The sequence below is a fragment of the Felis catus genome, chromosome D1 (assembly GCF_018350175.1).
Source record: "Felis catus isolate Fca126 chromosome D1, F.catus_Fca126_mat1.0, whole genome shotgun sequence".
NCBI lineage: Eukaryota > Metazoa > Chordata > Mammalia > Carnivora > Felidae > Felis > Felis catus.
This window is the reverse complement of record NC_058377.1, coordinates 57,788,663-57,807,088: the sequence shown is the minus strand read 5'-3', so window position 1 is coordinate 57,807,088 and position 18,426 is coordinate 57,788,663. Positions and strand designations below refer to the sequence as shown.

Sequence of the window (18,426 nt, the reverse complement as noted above, 5' to 3'; positions counted from 1 at the left end):
GCCAGTATCTTTTGTTTTCTGTGTTGTTAATTTTAGCCATTCTGACAGGTGTGAGGTGATATCTCATTGTAGTTTTGATTTGTATTTCTGTGATGATGAGTGATGTTGAGCATCTTTTACATGTGTCTGTTAGCCATCCGTATGTCTTCTTTGGAAAAATGTCTATTCATGTCTTCTGGCCATTTCTTAACTGCGTTGTTTTTTGGGTATTGAGTCTGATAAGTTCTTTATAGATTTTGGATACTAACTCTTTATCAGATATGTCATTTACAGATCTCTTCTCCCATTCCATTGGTTGCCTTTTAGTTTTTTATTTTCTCTGTGCAGAAGCTTATCTTGATGAAGTCCCAACAGTTCATTTTTGTTTTTCTTTGCCTTGCCTTAGGAGAAATATCTAGTAAGAAGTTGCTATGCCGATGTCAGAGAGGTTTCTGCCTGTGTTTTCTTCTAGGATTTTGATGATTTCCTGTCTCACATTTAGGTCTTTCATCCATTTTTTCATTTATTTTTGTGTATGGTGTAAGAAAGTGGTCCAGTTTCATTCTTCTTTTTTTTTTTTCTAGTTGTCTTTTATTTTTATTTTTTTTATATGAAATTTATTGACAAATTGGTTTCCATACAACACCCAGTGCTCATCCCAAAAGGTGCCCTCCTCTATACCCATCACCCACCCTCTCCTCCCTCCCACCCCCCATCAACCCTCAGTTTGTTCTCAGTTTTTAACAGTCTCTTATGCTTTGGCTCTCTCCCACTCTAACCTCTTTTTTTTTTTTTTTTTCTCCTTCCCCTCCCCCATGGGTTCCTGTTAAGTTTCTCAGGATCCACATAAGAGTGAAACCATATGGTATCTGTCTTTCTCTGTATGGCTTATTTCACTTAGCATCACACTCTCCAGTTCCATCCATGTTGCTACAGAGGGCCATATTTCATTTTTTCTCATTGCCACGTAATATTCCATTGTGTATATAAACCGCAATTTCTTTATCCATTCATCATTTGATGGACATTTAGGCTGTTTCCATAATTTGGCTATTGTTGAGAGTGCTGCTATGAACATTGGGGTGCAAGTGGCCCTATGCATCAGTACTCCTGTATCCCTTGGATAAATTCCTAGCAGTGCTATTGCTGGGTCATAGGGTAGGTCTATTTTTAATTTTCTGAGGAACCTCCACACTGCTTTCCAGAGCGGCTGCACCAATTTGCATTCCTACCAACAGTGCAAGAGGGTTCCCGTTTCTCCACATCCTCTCCAGCATCTATAGTCTCCTGATTTGTTCATTTTGGCCACTCTGACTGGCGTGAGGTGATACCTGAGTGTGGTTTTGATTTGTATTTCCCTGATAAGGAGCGACGCTGAACATCTTTTCATGTGCCTGTTGGCCATCCGGATGTCTTCTTTAGAGAAGTGTCTATTCATGTTTTCTGCCCATTTCTTCACTGGGTTATTTGTTTTTCGGGTGCGGAGTTTGGTGAGCTCTTTATAGATTTTGGATACTAGTCCTTTGTCCGATAATGTCATTTGCGAATATCTTTTCCCATTCCGTTGGTTGCCTTTTAGTTTTGTTGGTTGTTTCCTTTGCTGTGCAGAAGCTTTTTATCTTCATAAGGTCCCAGTAATTCACTTTTGCTTTTAATTCCCTTGCCTTTGGGGATGTGTCGAGTAAGAGATTGCTACGGCTGAGGTCAGAGAGGTCTTTTCCTGCTTTCTCCTCTAAGGTTTTGATGGTTTCCTGTCTCACATTCAGGTCCTTTATCCATTTTGAGTTTATTTTTGTGAATGGTGTGAGAAAGTGGTCTAGTTTCAACCTTCTGCATGTTGCTGTCCAGTTCTCCCAGCACCATTTGTTAAAGAGGCTGTCTTTTTTCCATTGGATGTTCTTTCCTGCTTTGTCAAAGATGAGTTGGCCATACGTTTGTGGGTCTAGTTCTGGGGTTTCTATTCTATTCCATTGGTCTATGTGTCTGTTTTTGTGCCACAGTTTCATTCTTCTGCATGTTGCTGTCCAGTTTTCACAGCAGCATTGGTTGAAGAGACTGTCTTTTTTCCATTGGATAGTCTTTCCTGTTTTGTTGAAGATTAATCATATGGTTGTGGGTCCATTTCTGGGTTTTCTGTTCTGTCCCATTGATCTGTGTGTCTGTTTTTGTGCCAGTACCATGCCGTCCTGATGATTACAGCTTGAAGTCCAGGATTGTGATGCCTCCTGCTTTGCTTCTCTTTTTCAAGATTGCTTTGGCTATTTGGGGTCTTTTATGGCTTCCTAGGGGATTTCTACCAAACATTTGAAGACTAATACCTATTCTTCTCAAACTGTTCCTAAAAATAGAAATAGAAAACCTCCAAACTCATTCTACGAGGCCAACATTATTTTGATTCCAAAACCACTAAAACGAAGAATCACAGGCTAGTATCCCTGATGAACATGGATGCAAAAATTCCCAACAAGATAACTGGCAAATCTAATCCAACAGTACGTTAAAAGAATTACTCACCATGATCATCTGGGATTTATTCCTAGGCTGCAAGGGTGGTTCAGTATTTGCAAATCAATCAATGTGATACACCACATTAACAAAAAGGGTAAGAACTATATGAAAAAGTGTTTGACAAAATATGTCCATTCCTGATAAAAACTGTCAACAAAGTAGGTTTAGAGAGAACATACCTCATCATAGAGGCCATTTACAAAAGACCCACAGCTAATATCCTCAATGGGGAAAAACTGAGACCTTTTCCTCTATGGTCAGGAACAAGACAAGGGATGTCCAGGCTCACCATTGTTATTTAACATAGTACTGGAAGTCCTAGTCTCTGAAATCAGGCAACAAAAAAATAAAAGGCACCCAAATTGGCAAGGAAGAAGTCACACTTTCACTATTTTGCAGATGACATGATACTCTATGTAGAAAATACTCCACCAAAAAATTGCTACAACTGATGGACGAATTCAGCAAAGTCACAGGATACAAAATCAGTGTACGAAAATCTTTTGTATATCTATACTCCAATAATGAAGCAGCAGAATGAAATCAAGGAATCAATCCCATTTGCGGTTGCACCAAAAACCGTAAGATACCTAGGAATAAACCTAACGAAAGTGGTAAAAGATCTGTACTCTAGAAACTGTAGAACACTTAGGAGAGAAATTGAAGATGACACAAAGAAATGGAAAAAACATTCCATGCTCATAAATTGGAAGAACAAAATAGTGTTAAAATGCCTATACTACCCAGGGGCGCCTGGGTGGCTCAGTGAGTTAAGCATCCGACTTCAGCTCAGGTCATGATCTCACAGTTAGTGAGTTTGAACCCCGTGTTAGGCTCTGTGCTGACAGCTCAGCTTGGAGCCTGCTTCCAATTCTGTGTCTCCTGCTCTCTCTGCCCCTCCGCCACTTGCAGTCGGCCTCTCTCGCAGTCGGCCTTTCTCTCAAAACTAAACATTTTAAAAAAAACCACATTTTAATTAACTAATTAATTAATTGTATTTTTTATGTATTATTATTTTTAATATAATTTATTGTCAAATTGGCTTACATACAACACCCAGTGCTCATCCCAACAAGTGCCCTCCTCAATGCCCATCTCCTATTTTCCCCACTCCCATCCACCCTCAGTTTGTTCTCTGTATTTAAGAGTCTCTTGTGGTTTGCCTCAAGTTACAGAGCCTTCCCTCTCTGTAACTATTTTTTCCCCTTCCCTTCCCCCATGGAGTTCTGTTAAGTTTCTCAAGATCTACATATGAGTGAAAACATAAGATATCTGTCTCACTCAGTACAATACCTTCCAGTTCCATCCACATTGCCACAAATGGCATGATTTCATTCTTTCTCATTGCCAAGTAGTACTCCATTGTATATATAAACCACCTCTTCTTTATCCATTCATCAGTTGGTGGACATTTAGGCTCTTTCCATAATTTGGCTATTGTTGAAAGTGCTGCTGTAAACACTGGGGTACAAGTGCCCCTAATGCATCAGCACTCCTGTATCCCTTGGGTAAATTCCTAGCAGTGCTATTGCTGGATCATAGGGTAGATCTATTTTTAATTTTTTGAGGAACCTCCATACTGTTTTCCAGAGTGGCTACACCAGTTTGCATTCCCACCAGCAGTGCAAGAGGGTTCCCGTTTCTCCACATCCTCACCAGCATCTGTAGTTTCCTGATTTGTTCATTTTAGCCACTCTGACCTGTGTGAGGTGGTATCTCAGTGTGGCTTTGATTTGTATTTCCCTGATGATGGTGACATTGAGCATCTTTTCATGTGTCTGTTGGCCATCTGGATGTCTTCTTTGGAAAAGTGTCTATTCATGTTTTCTGCCCATTCCTTCACTGGATTATTTGTTTTCCAGGTGTTGAGTTTGGTGAATTCTTTATAGATTTTGGATACTAACCCTTTATCTGATATGTCATTTACAAATATCTTTTCCCGTTCCGTTGGTTGCCTTTTAGTTCTGTTGATTGTTTCCTTTGCAGTGCAGAAGTTTTTAATCTTGATGAGGTCTCAATAGTTCATTTTTGCTTTTAGTTCCTTTGCCTTTGTAGATGTGTCAAGCAAGAAATTACTGCAGCTGAGGTCAAAGAGGTTTTTCCTGCTTTCTCCTCTAAGGTTTTGATGGTTTCCAGTCTCACATTCAGGTCATTTATCCATTTTGAGTTTATTTTTGTGAATGGTGTAAGAAAGTGGTCTAGTTTCATTCTTCTGCATGTTGCTGTCCAGTTCTCCCAGCACCATTTGCTAAAGAGACCACCTTTTTTCCATTGGATGCTCTTTACTGCTTTGTCAAAGATTAGTTGGCCATACATTTTTGGGTCCAATTCTGGGTTCTCTATTCTACTCCATTGATCTATGTGTCTTTTTTTGTGCCAGTACCATACTGTCTTAATGATTACAGCTTTCTGATAGAGGCTAAAGTCTGGGATTGTGATGCCTCCCGCTTTGGTTTTCTTCTTCAATATTACTTTGGCTATTCGGGGTCTTTTGTGGTTCCATACAAATTTTAGGATTGTTTGTTCTAGCTTCAAGAAGAATACTGGTGCAATTTTGATTGGGATTGCATTGAATGTGTAGATTGCTTTGGGTAGTATTGACATTTTAACAATATTTATTCTTCCTATCCATGAGCTTGGAATTTTTTTCTTTTTTTTTTTTTTTTTTTTTTTTTTTGTCTTCTTCATTTTCCTTGATAAGCTTTCTATAATTTTCAGCATGCAGACAGATCTTTTACATCTTTGGTTAGGTTTATTCCTGGAAAACACATACGTACAATTTTAGTCAACACTTCTGAAATTTGCTCTATCAACATTCCTAATTACCATTGATAGAAACAGTCCCTGACATAAAATTTCTATACCTAGGAAAACTGTTAGTCAAGTATGAAAATGGGATAATAGCATTTTCTGGCATGCAGAGTTTCAAAATTTATCTCCCTTTCTCAAGAAGCTAACAGAGGATGTGTTCCATCAAAATAAGAGAATGCATCAAGAAAAACATGGGATATGGGAATCAGGGATTCAGCACAGGAAAAAGGCAAAAGGAATTCCCAGGATGATGGTGAAATGACAGCAATTCATCATATCCAGAGAGCAAACAGTCTTATTTGGAGGAGAATGGTAGGTGCCAAGAACGGAAATTTACAAAGAAAAAATGGATCTAATAGATTATTTAACATTATTATATTAAGAGAAGTTTTACAGATTTCTCAAAGGCTTTTTTTCATTAATAAAAGTTAATAGTGAAATATACATTCAGAAGGGTTTAAAATATGCGTGTGCAGTTCAGAGAAGAATAAAATAAATGCCCATGTATCTACCACCTGGCTTATGAAATTGAACATTGTTAGCCTTTAAAAGCCTGTTTGCCTCTCCCCAAAAGCACCTCTACTCCCCACAATCTTGAATTGTATGTTTATCATTCTCTTGCTTTTCTTAATAGTTTTGTCACCTATGCATATATCCATAAAAAAGATAATTAGTTTTGCCTGTTCTTGAACTTTGTTATTAATGGACTGCATTTATTCTATGCTTATTTCTTCCTCTAAATGTATTTCTGAAATTCATCCATGTTACTGTATATAATTCTAGCATATCCATTCCCACTGCTGTGCCATATTGAGTTATCTGAATATATCTCAATTTATATATTCCTCTGGTGATAGACTTAGTTTGCTTGTTATTCTTTGGCTTTATGGAAATGCTTCTATGAACATCTTTTTACATGTATCTTAATACCTCTGTGCAGATGTTTCCTTGTGAAGTGAAACTACTAGAGTGAAGGGTACTTGTTCAATTTTACCAGGTGGTGACTCACTGTTTTCCAAATAGTTTTCCCATTTATACTTCCACCGGCAATTCCATCTGATTTAGATCCTCTCCAACACCTAGTGTTGTCTGGCTTTGTATTTTGTTAACATAATGGGTGTGAAATTATACCTAGCTCTGATTTAAAATTTCATGTCTCTAAAAAATAAACATAATAAAACTTCATGTCTCCATGAACAAAATTGGGAACCCTTTCATAATATTTATGGGCTATTTGTGTTTCTCCTCTTTTGTGAAATGTCCACTAATATTTTTTGCTTATAAAAAGCTCTTATGAAACAATGATAATTTCATTAAAAAAAATAAGCAAACAAAATAAAAGACAATCGTTCTGGAAAAAATAAGAAGTCACGCAAGAAAGAAAGTATAATCCGTATACCATGTGGCTTAGCTGTGAGCAACATTTCTGCAGTAACTAACATTTATGAAGTCTTTTTGTGCCTACTTGTTACTGTTTTTCAAACCTTACACTTGAGATTTAGGCAGAGATGGATTTGCTAATGGTCACAAAGCTTACAATTACTAGAAATGAAATTTAAACTTAAATAATCAGTACACAGCCATAACGTAAAAACTGTATATGGTGGGGTTTTTCCTCTTCATGGACCAATCTATTTAAGCTATCCTGCCATAAGCAAAGGGTTGGAAGATCTATATATCGGTCATCACTGATACAAAGAAGGAAGGTGAGCTTAAGATACCATGTACTTTTCTGGTCCATGTGCAGAGTCATGGTCCAAACCAGTAATGTTGTCCCCACTGGGTAGTGATCCAGGTTCTCTCTATTCATCCTCATAGCTGGTTGGAAGTAGTTTTGCATGAGCATTATGGAGTAGAATATGATTAACATCTACCCAGGGAAAGGGCTTAGACCTGATGAAGAGATGGGGGTAGGCATGGAACTCAGGCCTCGAGTGCTCTCCATGATTTGACTTCCAGATGTTCAGCGTGCTCACTCCCATGCCAGGGAGTGTTACAAAGTAGGTGAGGGCCTTCCACCTTCAAGTTGAGCCCTCCTTGGCCGTGGGTGCCACTTGAAATGGACCATCCCAGCTGTGCCCTGGATTGACCTAGCAGGTTTTTTGCTCTTACATTTAGGTTTATGATCCTCTGTGATTTACTTATGTGTGTAGTTGTAAGGGAGGGGTTCAGATTCATTGATATATGAATATCTAATTGTCCTAACACCATTTATTGTCAAGACTGTTTTTTCCCCAGTGAATTGTCTTGGTCCTTTGTTGAAAATCTACGGACTGTAAGTGTTAGAGTTTATTTCTGGACTCTCAGTTCTGTTTGATCTATCTATATGTCTACTCTCATGCTTGTACCACAGTATTCCATTTCCCTTTACTGGAAACCTTATCAGAATTCAGGAAGGAGGCTTCTCTTTATTAGCTTCAGCCCAGTGGTGATGATGATAATAATAATAGTAATAATAATAATAATAAATAATTTCCTGAGGCACCAAGCTAAGTGCTTTATGCACATCAGCTTGACATTTTTTACTGTCAACAGATATTCATTAATGTGTCGGACCCCAAGAGTACATTGGTGAACAAAGGGAGAACGTTCTTGCTCTCCTGGATCTCACATTAGTAGCAAATTAGGTGGAGTGATCTAACAAATATAAGAACAAACTAATTTTAGGAAATGATTAGTTCTATGATAAAAATAGAACAGGCTAATTTGAGAGTAACCAAGGGAGAATGCTACTTTAATCCTCATTACAACCCCTATAAAATTGGCATTATAACCCTATCTCACATGAAGAAACTCAGGCATAGAGAAATTAAATGACTTGGCCAAGGTCACACAATTAATAAAGGCAGAACTGGGTTATGAAAACAAACTTTTAGTGTGTAGCAAATGGAAAACTTATTTAGGTTTAGGAAGTATTAAGAATGTAGTATCACTTCAGGGCACCTGGGTGGCTGGCTCAGTCAGTTAAGCATTCAACTTTGGCGCAGGTCATCTCATGGTCCATGAGTTCTAGTCCCATGTCAGGCTCTGTGCTGACAGCTCAGAGCCTGGAACCTGCTTTGCTTTGTGTCTCCCTCTCTCTCTGCTCTTCTCCCCTCACGCTCTGTCTCTCTCTTAAGAAGAAATAAACATGTAAAAAAGAAAAAAGAATGTGGTATTTCCTCATAATTTTCTTCCTTTTTAAATTTTTTGTCTTTCTGCCAGAAATAGGTTGCTATGGTCAAAGTATAGGCCCAGAGATATTATTTAGGATTCATACATGAGCTTCTTGAAGCCAGTGCAGTTGTGTGCAGAATATATGTATGTGCACTGGTTTCTGGAATGAGGGTTTATAAAGCTTCTGAATGGAGTCTGTGACAATAGCAAAGGATCTAAAAGCACATTTGATTCACATGATTTAGGCAGGAATTGTATTTCCTTTGTGTCTCCCACTGTACCATTTTGTTCCGTGTCTGCCAAACTCTTTCCTCCGTTAACAAGACTTGGAAGGAAATTATACATTTATTATGTTGGTTTGAAATAAACTTTATTCTGACATAAAAAAATTCTGTGGACATTTACCTCCCAGTGTAGATTTTTATTTACCAATTGTTGGACTTAATAATTCATCTCTGTTAGTTCAAAACTTCAGAATTGACTTGGGTTCTACTATCAGTCATTTTCCATGTCTTGAACATTCCTGAGATTTGTTGATCGCCTTTTTGAAAAGTCTTTCTATGTTTCCCTCCTTTTTAATTCCATTGCCAGTCTAGACTCCCATCTTCTAACCAGATTATTGCAGCAACGTTTTTTTTTTTTTCCGGAATCAAATTCATCTTGTACCTTTCACCACATTGATCTTTCTAAAATACTTTAATCTGAACCACTGAAACTCTATCAGGCTTTTGGGACCAACCCCAACACACAAATAACAGAAAAAGAAATGAATTCCCCACTATATTGCATCTAATGTCATTATTTTTCCATGATCTGCTTTTAGTTGTATCAGTTTCTTTTAGTTTTTCAAAACTGTTTTACTTATTTCCACCTTGTCGCAGTTAACTATTTTATTTTGTCTTTTATCAGTGCTCACTATGACAGGCAGACACCATACTGGGTTCTTATTGGTGCCCTTCTCTCTGCTGGAGTTGTCTTCCATACCCTTCTCTATTTCCATCAGTCCAAATTCTGTCTGTCCTTCAATGACTTAATAGCTTAATAGCTTAAATGTTACTTTTTCTTTGAAACCTCTTTTTATTTCCTAAGCTAAAAGTAATCTTTTTTTTTTTTTTAAAGTAATCTTTATTCCCTCCTTTAGCTATATCTCTTAGGGCATTTAACTCTACCTTATGTTAGATATTTATGTAGTTAACATTAGTTTCTTGACAGCAGAGGGATTGTGTCACTAGTTTTATAATTATCCCAGTATCGCCCATCACGCTACCTCAGTTCCGGCATAATACATATACTAGGTTTTGGTGAATAAAACCTCATTTTTAAAGTATAAATTAACCTCGTTATGCTTTTTTAAGTTACTTTCATTACTTCAAAATTCTTCCATTATGACTTCTTGGGGAAAGAAAGTAATTAATTTATTTTAAAAATTATAGCTAAAAAGAGCCTATACAGGCTGTAATGACTATAAAATAGGTAGGCTTAAAAGCATAAAAAGCAAACTATTTATTCATTTATTTTTTAGTTTACATCCAAGTTAGTTAACATAGTGCAACAATGATTTCAGGAGTAGATTATTTAATGCCCCTTACCCATTTAGCCCATCCCTCCCTCCCTCAACCCCTCCAGCAACCCTTCATTTGTTCTTTGTATTTAAGAGTCTCTTCTGTTTTGTCCCCCTCCCTGTTTTTGTATTATTTTTGCTTCCCTTCCCTTCTGTTCATCTGTTTTATATCTTAAAGTTCTATGTGAGTGAAGTCATATGATATTTGTCTTTCTCTGACTGATTTCACTTAGCATAATACCCTCTAGTTCCATCCACATAGTTGCAAATGGCAAGATTTCATTCTTTTTGATTGCCAAGTAATACTCCATTGTATATGTATACCACATCTTCTGTATCCATTCATCCATCAATGGACATTTGGGCTCTTTCCATACTTTGGCTATTGTTGATAGTGCTGCTATAAACATGGGCGTGCATGTGTCCCTTCGAAACAGCACACCTGTATCCCTTGGATAAATAGTAGTGCAATTGCTGGGTCATAGGGTAGTTCTATTTTTAATTTTTTGAGGAACCTCCATACTGTTTTCCAGAGTGGTTCATTTTTCTGCATATTGCTGTCCAGTTTTCCCAGCACCATTTGCTGAAGAGACTGTCTTTATTCTTTCCTGCTTTGGATATTCTTTCCTGCCTTGTCAAAGATTAGTTGGCCATATGTTTGTGGGTCCATTTCTGGGTTCTCTATTCTGTTCTATTGATCTGGGTGTCTGTTTTTGTGCCACAAACTATTTTTATAAACCAAAACTACATCATTAAAATAGAGTATTCTTTCTGACTAGAATATAAAGATTGATGTGAGATCTTGCTGTCTACTTCATGTCTAACATTGGTTGCAAAATTACCTGAACTCGTAGAGTATATAAACAATTATGTGTTCAAATGTTCAAAAGAGTATGCCAGGAAAGTCTCTGTGGGAGTAGGAACAACCTTTGGAGGTATAGATTATTGGCTCTTTAACCAGATGGGAATTACTCATATGTTGGTATAAATTGGGTAGTCCTTAGAACTTTATTATTTTTTTTAATGAAGGGAATTAGAAGTGGAAGGTGTCCTCCTAGGAATAATTTCTATTTATACAAAGTAATTTCTCCTTAACGGGTAATCTTCTCTGGTGCCTGGCCAACTTGGAAAGTTTCTGTGGCCTTTGGCAAAGACCCTGAAAAAGAAACTTCTGATAACGTACTCTAAAGCCTTATTACTTTTCAGAAGCATAAATGAAAGAGTGAGAGAGAAAAGAAAGGATCTGAGAATTAATATAGCATTGGGGTAAAGAGGAGAGACTTTTAAGAGTGATGGAACTGGATTTGAATCTTGTCACTGCCATTTAGTAGTTAGTTGTATAACCTTGGTCAAGTGACTTTATATCTCTAAATCTGTCATCTGTGAAATGGGGATAAAAATAACTTGAAGTTTTGTGAGGATTAAATGGAATCATGCCTATAAATTACTTGGCAGAGTGACTCACTGTTGTGGCACACTAAATGTTAGATACTATTACTGTGATGATGCCCTGAGTCCAGACATCAAAAATTCATGCATAGATCCTTAAAATCAATTATAACATGTTTGACATACCATGTGTGGTTGTTATACTCAAATTAGTATATATGTAGGTGGATTTGTGAGTGATGGGTGAGTCAGTAGAATTAAGAGTTCTACTTTTAGTTTTCCAGTAGGAATTCAAGTACAACTAGCAAACCAGAAAAAATAAGTCAATGCTGAAATTGGAAATTACTTCTACAGAGGCAGTTTTTCTATCAGAAGTTAGGATTTTACCCATTTTCTGAGCAACTACTAAATCCCAGATGTATTAGATTCTTTTGAAAGATATGTTATTTTATTCAGTCACTATAAGCCAATGCAGAAAGAATTTAGGTAATTTGAATTTCCCCAAATACATACTGTAATTGTTAGAGATTTGCAGGGAATTATTGGAAAATGGTAGGAACTGTGAGGAATTTGAACTCTTCTCTCATTCCAGATCATTTACTCTACCTTTTTATTCTTCAACTCTTGCAACTTGGGCATCTCAACTCTCTCAACTTGGGGATCGTTAAAAATTGTCAGTGCAGGGACGCCTGGCTAGCTCAGTCGGTTGAGTGTCCCAACTCTTGATTTCAGCTCAGGTCATGATCCCAGGATCGAGAGATTGAGCCCCACCTCAGGCTCTACACTGAGCGTGGCGCCTACTTGGGATTCTCTCTCCTTCTTCCACTGCCCTTACCCCGTGTGCGCTCTCTCTCTCCCACTCTCTAAAATTAAAAAGAAATTAGTGCCTAGGCCACACGTCAAGCCATTTGAATCAGTTTCTAGAAGTGAAACCCAAGCATCAGTATTTTTAAAAGTTCCTTTTCTGGATGTGAGGGTGATATCACTGTGACATCTGTCACCCCATTGATCACCAGGATTAATTCAGCTGATCTGGCTGGCTAGGCAGGTGTCCCCTTCCTCCCTCACCGCTTCATGTGCATCCTTCCAGAAGCTGCGCACTTGGCTGAAGAGGATGACCTTCCCCGATAGAGGAGGATCGTTCTTCAGTCAAGGGTATACAAGTAGCCACGCCCCCCTGCTAAAACCTGTAAACAAGCTTTCAAGGTCCATTTGTAGGAGAATGTCGGGTAGTCAAGCTTTCAAGACTCCAGACACATCCAAGTAAGGCGCTGCACGTGGCAGTCTGCCTTTCTTAAAAAAAAAAAAAAAAGGTTCCTTTGGTAAATGTTATTACATAGATCAAGAACTCTACTACCTGTTCAATGCCAGAAGAGTGTAGATGTTCAATAAATGTTTGACTGTTGAAAGAATACCTAACTGTGCAGTTTCTCCATTGTAATTACAGTATTAAAGTCAACCTAGAGTGCTTTTGTACTAATTTAAGTCTTTAAAAGGGGTTTTGTAGTATACTTTGTTCTGCATTTGCCCCCATGTCATATACAGGAAAATACTTGGCAGGAGGTAATGTTTTGTTGCTGATAGAATTCTGAATTCCCTCCATTACTGAGAAGAATAGGTGTGGAAATAGGATAAGACTCAAGGTTCCTTTCTTGTGTCTCATCCAAGGTTGAAGATACAGGTTGTAAATAGATATTTATTGGTTATTTTTGTTTTATTTTAAAATAATTTTATTTTTAAAAATAATTTCTGGTTCAAAAATTAAAAGGGGTATACATTGAAAATTGTCCCTCTCATCTTCCAGATATAGTTCCCCTCCCAGAATATATCCGTATTATATCAGTATTCTTCCAGAGGTATTATATATGCACATACTTCCCATTTTTACCCAAATGGTAAAACACATCATGTTTGTATACTTAACAGTGTATCTCATCCATATACAAAGAATGTTATCAGTATATAATTCCTTCCATCATTTTATAACTATATTATTTCTGTGTACCACAATTTATTTTAATCTATCACCTGTTGATGGATACTTAAATTGTTACTGATTTTTCTCTATTGAAAACAATGCTACATTAATAGATATGCCATATCTTTGGATAAATTCCTAGAAGTTCAAGGTATTGCCAGTTTGTCTTTTATGAAGGTTGTGTACTGATTAGTTGGGAGATGATGAAAACAACATGAAATAATATGAGGGATTAAAGGTATAAACAAGGAATGGTGATCAAAAATGATTATAGCAGGAGTGTGCCTGGGTGGCTTAGTTGGTTAAATGTCTGACTTTTGATTTCAGCTCAGGTTGTGATCTCATGGGTTCGTGAGTTTGAGCCGCACATTGGGCTCTGTGCTGACAGTGCAGAGCCTGCTTGGAACTCTCTCTCTCCCCATCTATCTCTGTTCCTCCCCCCCTCCCCAATCTCAAAATAAATAAAAATTTTTAAAAATTATTATAGCAGGAATGATATTAGAGTGACTTGAGAGGATAGGCATGAGCCTATAATTAAGAACAAGGGGAGGGGCGCCTGGGTACCTCGGTTGGTTAAGCATCTGACTTTGGCTCAGGTCATGATCTCACAGTTCAGGGGTTTGAGTCCCACGTCAAGCTCTGTGCTGACAGCTTGGAGCCTGGAGCCTGCCTTGGATTCTGTGTCTTCCTCTCTGTCTGTCCCCTGCTTGCATTCTGTCTCTCCCTCTCTCAAAAATAAATAACATTAAAAAAAATTTTTTTAAAGAGCAAGGAAAGAGAATTAGCAGGTCTGACATATGTACACAGATTATATCTGTGATTAAAATATGCTAATGAACTTTCTAAAATCCTAACATTTTTACTCTTAAATCTATATTTGAACTTTTTAAGACACACTTTTAATGTGATGGTTTCTGTATGAAAACTCCTCATTCTTTAAGACAAAATACCCCTCGGGATTTATACCTGGGATGCAGGGCTGGTTCAATATCCTCAAAACAATTAACGTGATTCATCACATCAATAAAAGAAAGGACAAGAACCATATGATCCTCTCAATAGATGTAGGGAAAGCATTTGACAAAATACAGCATCCTTTCTTGATAAAAACCCTCAAGAAAGTAGGGATAGAAGGAGCATACCTCGAGATCATAAAAGCCATATATGAACGACCCAATGCTAATATCATCCTCAATGGGGAAAAACTGAGAGCTTTCCACCTAAGGTCAGGAACAAGACAGGGATGTCCACTCTCACCACTGTTATTCAATATAGCATTAGAAGTCTTAGCCTCTGCAATAAGACAACACAAAGAAATAAAAGGCATCCAAATCGGCCAGGAGGAAGTCAAACTTTCACTCTTTGCAGAAGACATGGTACTCTATATGGAAAATCCAAAAGATTACACCAAAAACCTGCTAGAATTGATTCATGAATTCAGCAAATTTGCAGGATATAAAATCAATGCACAGAAATCAGTTGCATTCCTATATACCAACAATGAAGCAACAACAGAAAGAGAAATCAAGGAATCGATCCCGTTTACGGTTGCACCAAAAACCATAAAATACCTAGGAATAAATCTAACCAAAGAGGTGAAAAATCTGTACACTGAAAACTATAGAAAGCTTATGGAAGAAATTGAAGAAGACACAAAGAAATGGAAAGAGATTCCATGCTCCTGGATAGGAAGAACAAATATTGTTAAAATGTTGATACTACCCAAAGCAATCTACATATTCAATGCAATCCCTATCAAAGTAACACCGGCATTCTTCACAGAGCTAGAACAAAGAATTGTAAAATTTGTATGGAACCACAAAAGACCCCAAATAGCCAAAGCAATCTTGAAAAAGAAAACCAAAGCAGGAGGCATCGCAATCCCAGACTTCAAGCTATACTACAAAGCTATAATCATGAAGACAGTATGGTACTGGCACAAGAACAGACACTCAGATCAATGGAATAGAATAGAGAACCCAGAAATGGACTCACAAACGTATGGGCAACTAATCTTTGACAAAGCAGGAAAGAATATCCAATGGAATAAAGACAGTCTTTTCAGCAAGTGGTGCTGGGAAAACTGGACAGTGACATGCAGAAGAATGAACCCAGACCACTTTCTTACACAAAAATAAACTCAAAAGAGATGAAAGACCTAAATCTAAGACCTAATCTAGATTTAGACCTAAATCTAAAGGAAGCCATCAAAATCCTCAAGGAGAAAGCAGGCAAAGACCTCTTTGATCTTGGCTGCAGCAACTTCGTACTTAGCACATCTCTGGAGGCAAGGGAAACAAAAGCAATAAATGAACTACTGGGACCTCATCAAAATAAAAAGCTTCTGCACAGTGAAGGAGATGATCTGCAAAACTAAAAGGCAACCGACAGAATGGGAGAAGATATTTGCAAATGACATTATCAGATATAGAGTTAGTATCCAAAATCTACAAAGAACTTATCAAACTCAACACCCAAAAAACAAATAATCTAGTGAGAAATGGGCAAAAGATATGAATAGACACTTCTCCAAGGAAGACATCCAGATGGCCAACCGACATATGAAAAAATGCTCAACATCCCTCAGCATCAGGGAAATACAAATCAAAACCACAATGAGATACCACCTTACACCTGTCAGAATGGCTAACATTAAAAAGTCAGGCAACAATAGATGTCGGCGAGGATCTCTTTTGCATTGTGGCAATGCAAGCTGGTGCAGCCACTCTGGAAAACAGTATGGAGGTTCCTCAAAAAACTAAAAATAGAACTACCCTACGACCCAGCAATTGCACTACTAGACATTTATCCAAGGGATACAGGTGTGCTGTTTCGAAGGGACACATGTACGCCCATGTTTATAGCAGCACTATCAACAACAGCCAAAGTATGGAAAGAGCCCAAATGTCCATTGTGGATGAATGGATAAAGAGGATGTGGTATATATACTCAATGGAGTATTACTCGGCAATCAAAAAGAATGAAATCTTGCCATTTGCAACTATGTGGATGGAACTGGAGGGTATTATGCTAAGTGAAATTAGTCAGAGAAAGACAAAAATCATATGACTTCACTCATATGAGGACTTTAAGAGACAAAACAGATGAACAGAAGGGAAGGGAAACAAAAATAATATAAAAACAGGGAGGGGGACAAAACATATGAGACTTAAATACGGGGAACAAACTGACGGTTCCTGGAGATATTGTGGGGGGGGGGATGGGCTAAATGGGTAAGGGGCGTTAAGGAATCTACTCTTGAAATCATTGCTTCACTATATACTAACTACTTTGGATGTAAATTTTAAAAAATAAAAAAGAAAATTAAAAAAAAAAAAAAGAAAATACCCTGCCTGCAGTTTTCATTTCAGATTTACATTTAGCATTTGTTGATCAAGATTTTATCTTTTCATGCATAACTATACTTGAACTCTCTCTCTCTTTTTTTTTCCTTAGCCCTGGAAGAAAGCGAGACTTTTCCCCTGTTTCTTGGAGTCAGTACTTTGAGTCCATGGAAGATGTAGAAGTAGAGAATGAAACTGGCAAGGATATATCCTTTACAAAATGACTTATTCTTTAACAAGTTTATAATGTTGTCTAAGAAGACATGTGAATTTCTAAAATGTTCTTTCTCCCTGCTGTGTATTTCATTTTTGTTCCCTACCTGTTCTTTGTATAGCATGAAATTTAACCTGTAAGTCTGTGCCAACGTCTTACATGGATAAAATTGTCTAATGCGTGGGGAAAGAAGAATTAAATTCCTAAAACTGGTGTATCTCTTAAGGGCCCAGGGGAAGGTTTCATGAATCAAGTGAGTTGAATCAATTTGGCATCTAGAAACCAGGGACTATGTCCTCATTAGGGCAAAGGGAATCTTTTTTTTGTTTGCTCATTGAAAAAGTGGTCATACAGGCTCCATCCTTTAAAAACAGGTTTGGTGTTTCAGAAACTTGTATTTAGGTGTCTCTAAGTTTGTAAGTCTGTAGCTTTGCATAGAGCGTTGTACTGCCTGAGTTTTCTAGTCAGTATTATGATAAAATAATCAAAAACTTCAGTGAGGAAATGCTTAGATATGTTATCTTTAACTATTCATACACTTTTCGAGTTTACAAGAGTGGTTCAGAGGGTCCTGTCCTACTCCTTCTGCATGGAGGAGGCCATTCTGCCCTATCCTGGGCTGTGTTCACGGTAAGTAAGTAGTTGATAGTAATAGTTGATGTTATCACAACGATTGTTTACTTCTGGATGAATTTGACTTACCTAACTCTTTATTCTGTGCTCACTCATATAGCTTGATATAAGAAGGTTAGGGATGTGAGTTGATTTAAAATATTTGTTATGGTAGGCCCAAGATCACCTGTTTAAAGTTCTTAACTGGGATGAGCTTAGTGCGTGAATTCTTCAAATATTTTATAAAATGTTGTGTATATATTGCATTAGGATAAGGGAGATGGAATTTGTCCCTGATCATATGTAGGGGTCTGTATCTAAATAACTTAAGTAATAGATAAGCAGAAATAATCTACTCAGGTACTTTAGATAGATATAATGTCTATCCTTTGTCTCCTTCATTGAGTGTAGTGTAGTACTTTACACATAGAGATGTTCCATAAATATTTGGAAGATTTTCCTTTTTTATTTTTATTAAAAAAAAATTTTTTATGTTTATTTGTTTATTTTGAGAGAGCGAGCAGGGGATGGGCAGAGAGAGAGGGAGACAGAATTCCTGTCATGAACTGTGAGATCATGACCCGATCTGAAATCAAGAATTATGGCCAACTAAGTGGCCCAGGTGCCCCTTCCTTCTTTTTTATAATAATGCTTTATATTTTAATGGTACTTGTGAGCTATTGGGAAGTAAACCCTGGTCCAGAGTAGAGGATGTATATCTGTGTGAATGCTACCAGTTCTAGATCTTTCTGATATGCTTAACTCTGTGCAAGGAGAGATACTGCTGAGGAGAATACTACCAACGTTCCATCTAAAATGAAATTGTCGTCTTTTCTTGTGTATATCAAGCAGATGTACATATTTCTTTACTTAC

At 37.4% G+C, this 18,426-nt stretch overlaps 1 protein-coding gene across 2 annotated transcripts in view; it reads left to right on the top strand.

The window, feature by feature from the left end:
* The window catches only part of PPME1 (protein phosphatase methylesterase 1), an 88,087-nt gene that overhangs the window by 18,871 nt on the left and 50,790 nt on the right, over positions 1-18,426 (top strand). For both annotated transcript variants that reach the window (XM_003992731.6, XM_006936942.4), the window contains 2 exons: positions 16,839-16,932; positions 17,478-17,570. In XM_003992731.6, coding sequence (XP_003992780.1) covers positions 16,839-16,932; positions 17,478-17,570 — 187 coding nt within the window. The remainder of the gene's footprint in view (positions 1-16,838; positions 16,933-17,477; positions 17,571-18,426) is intronic.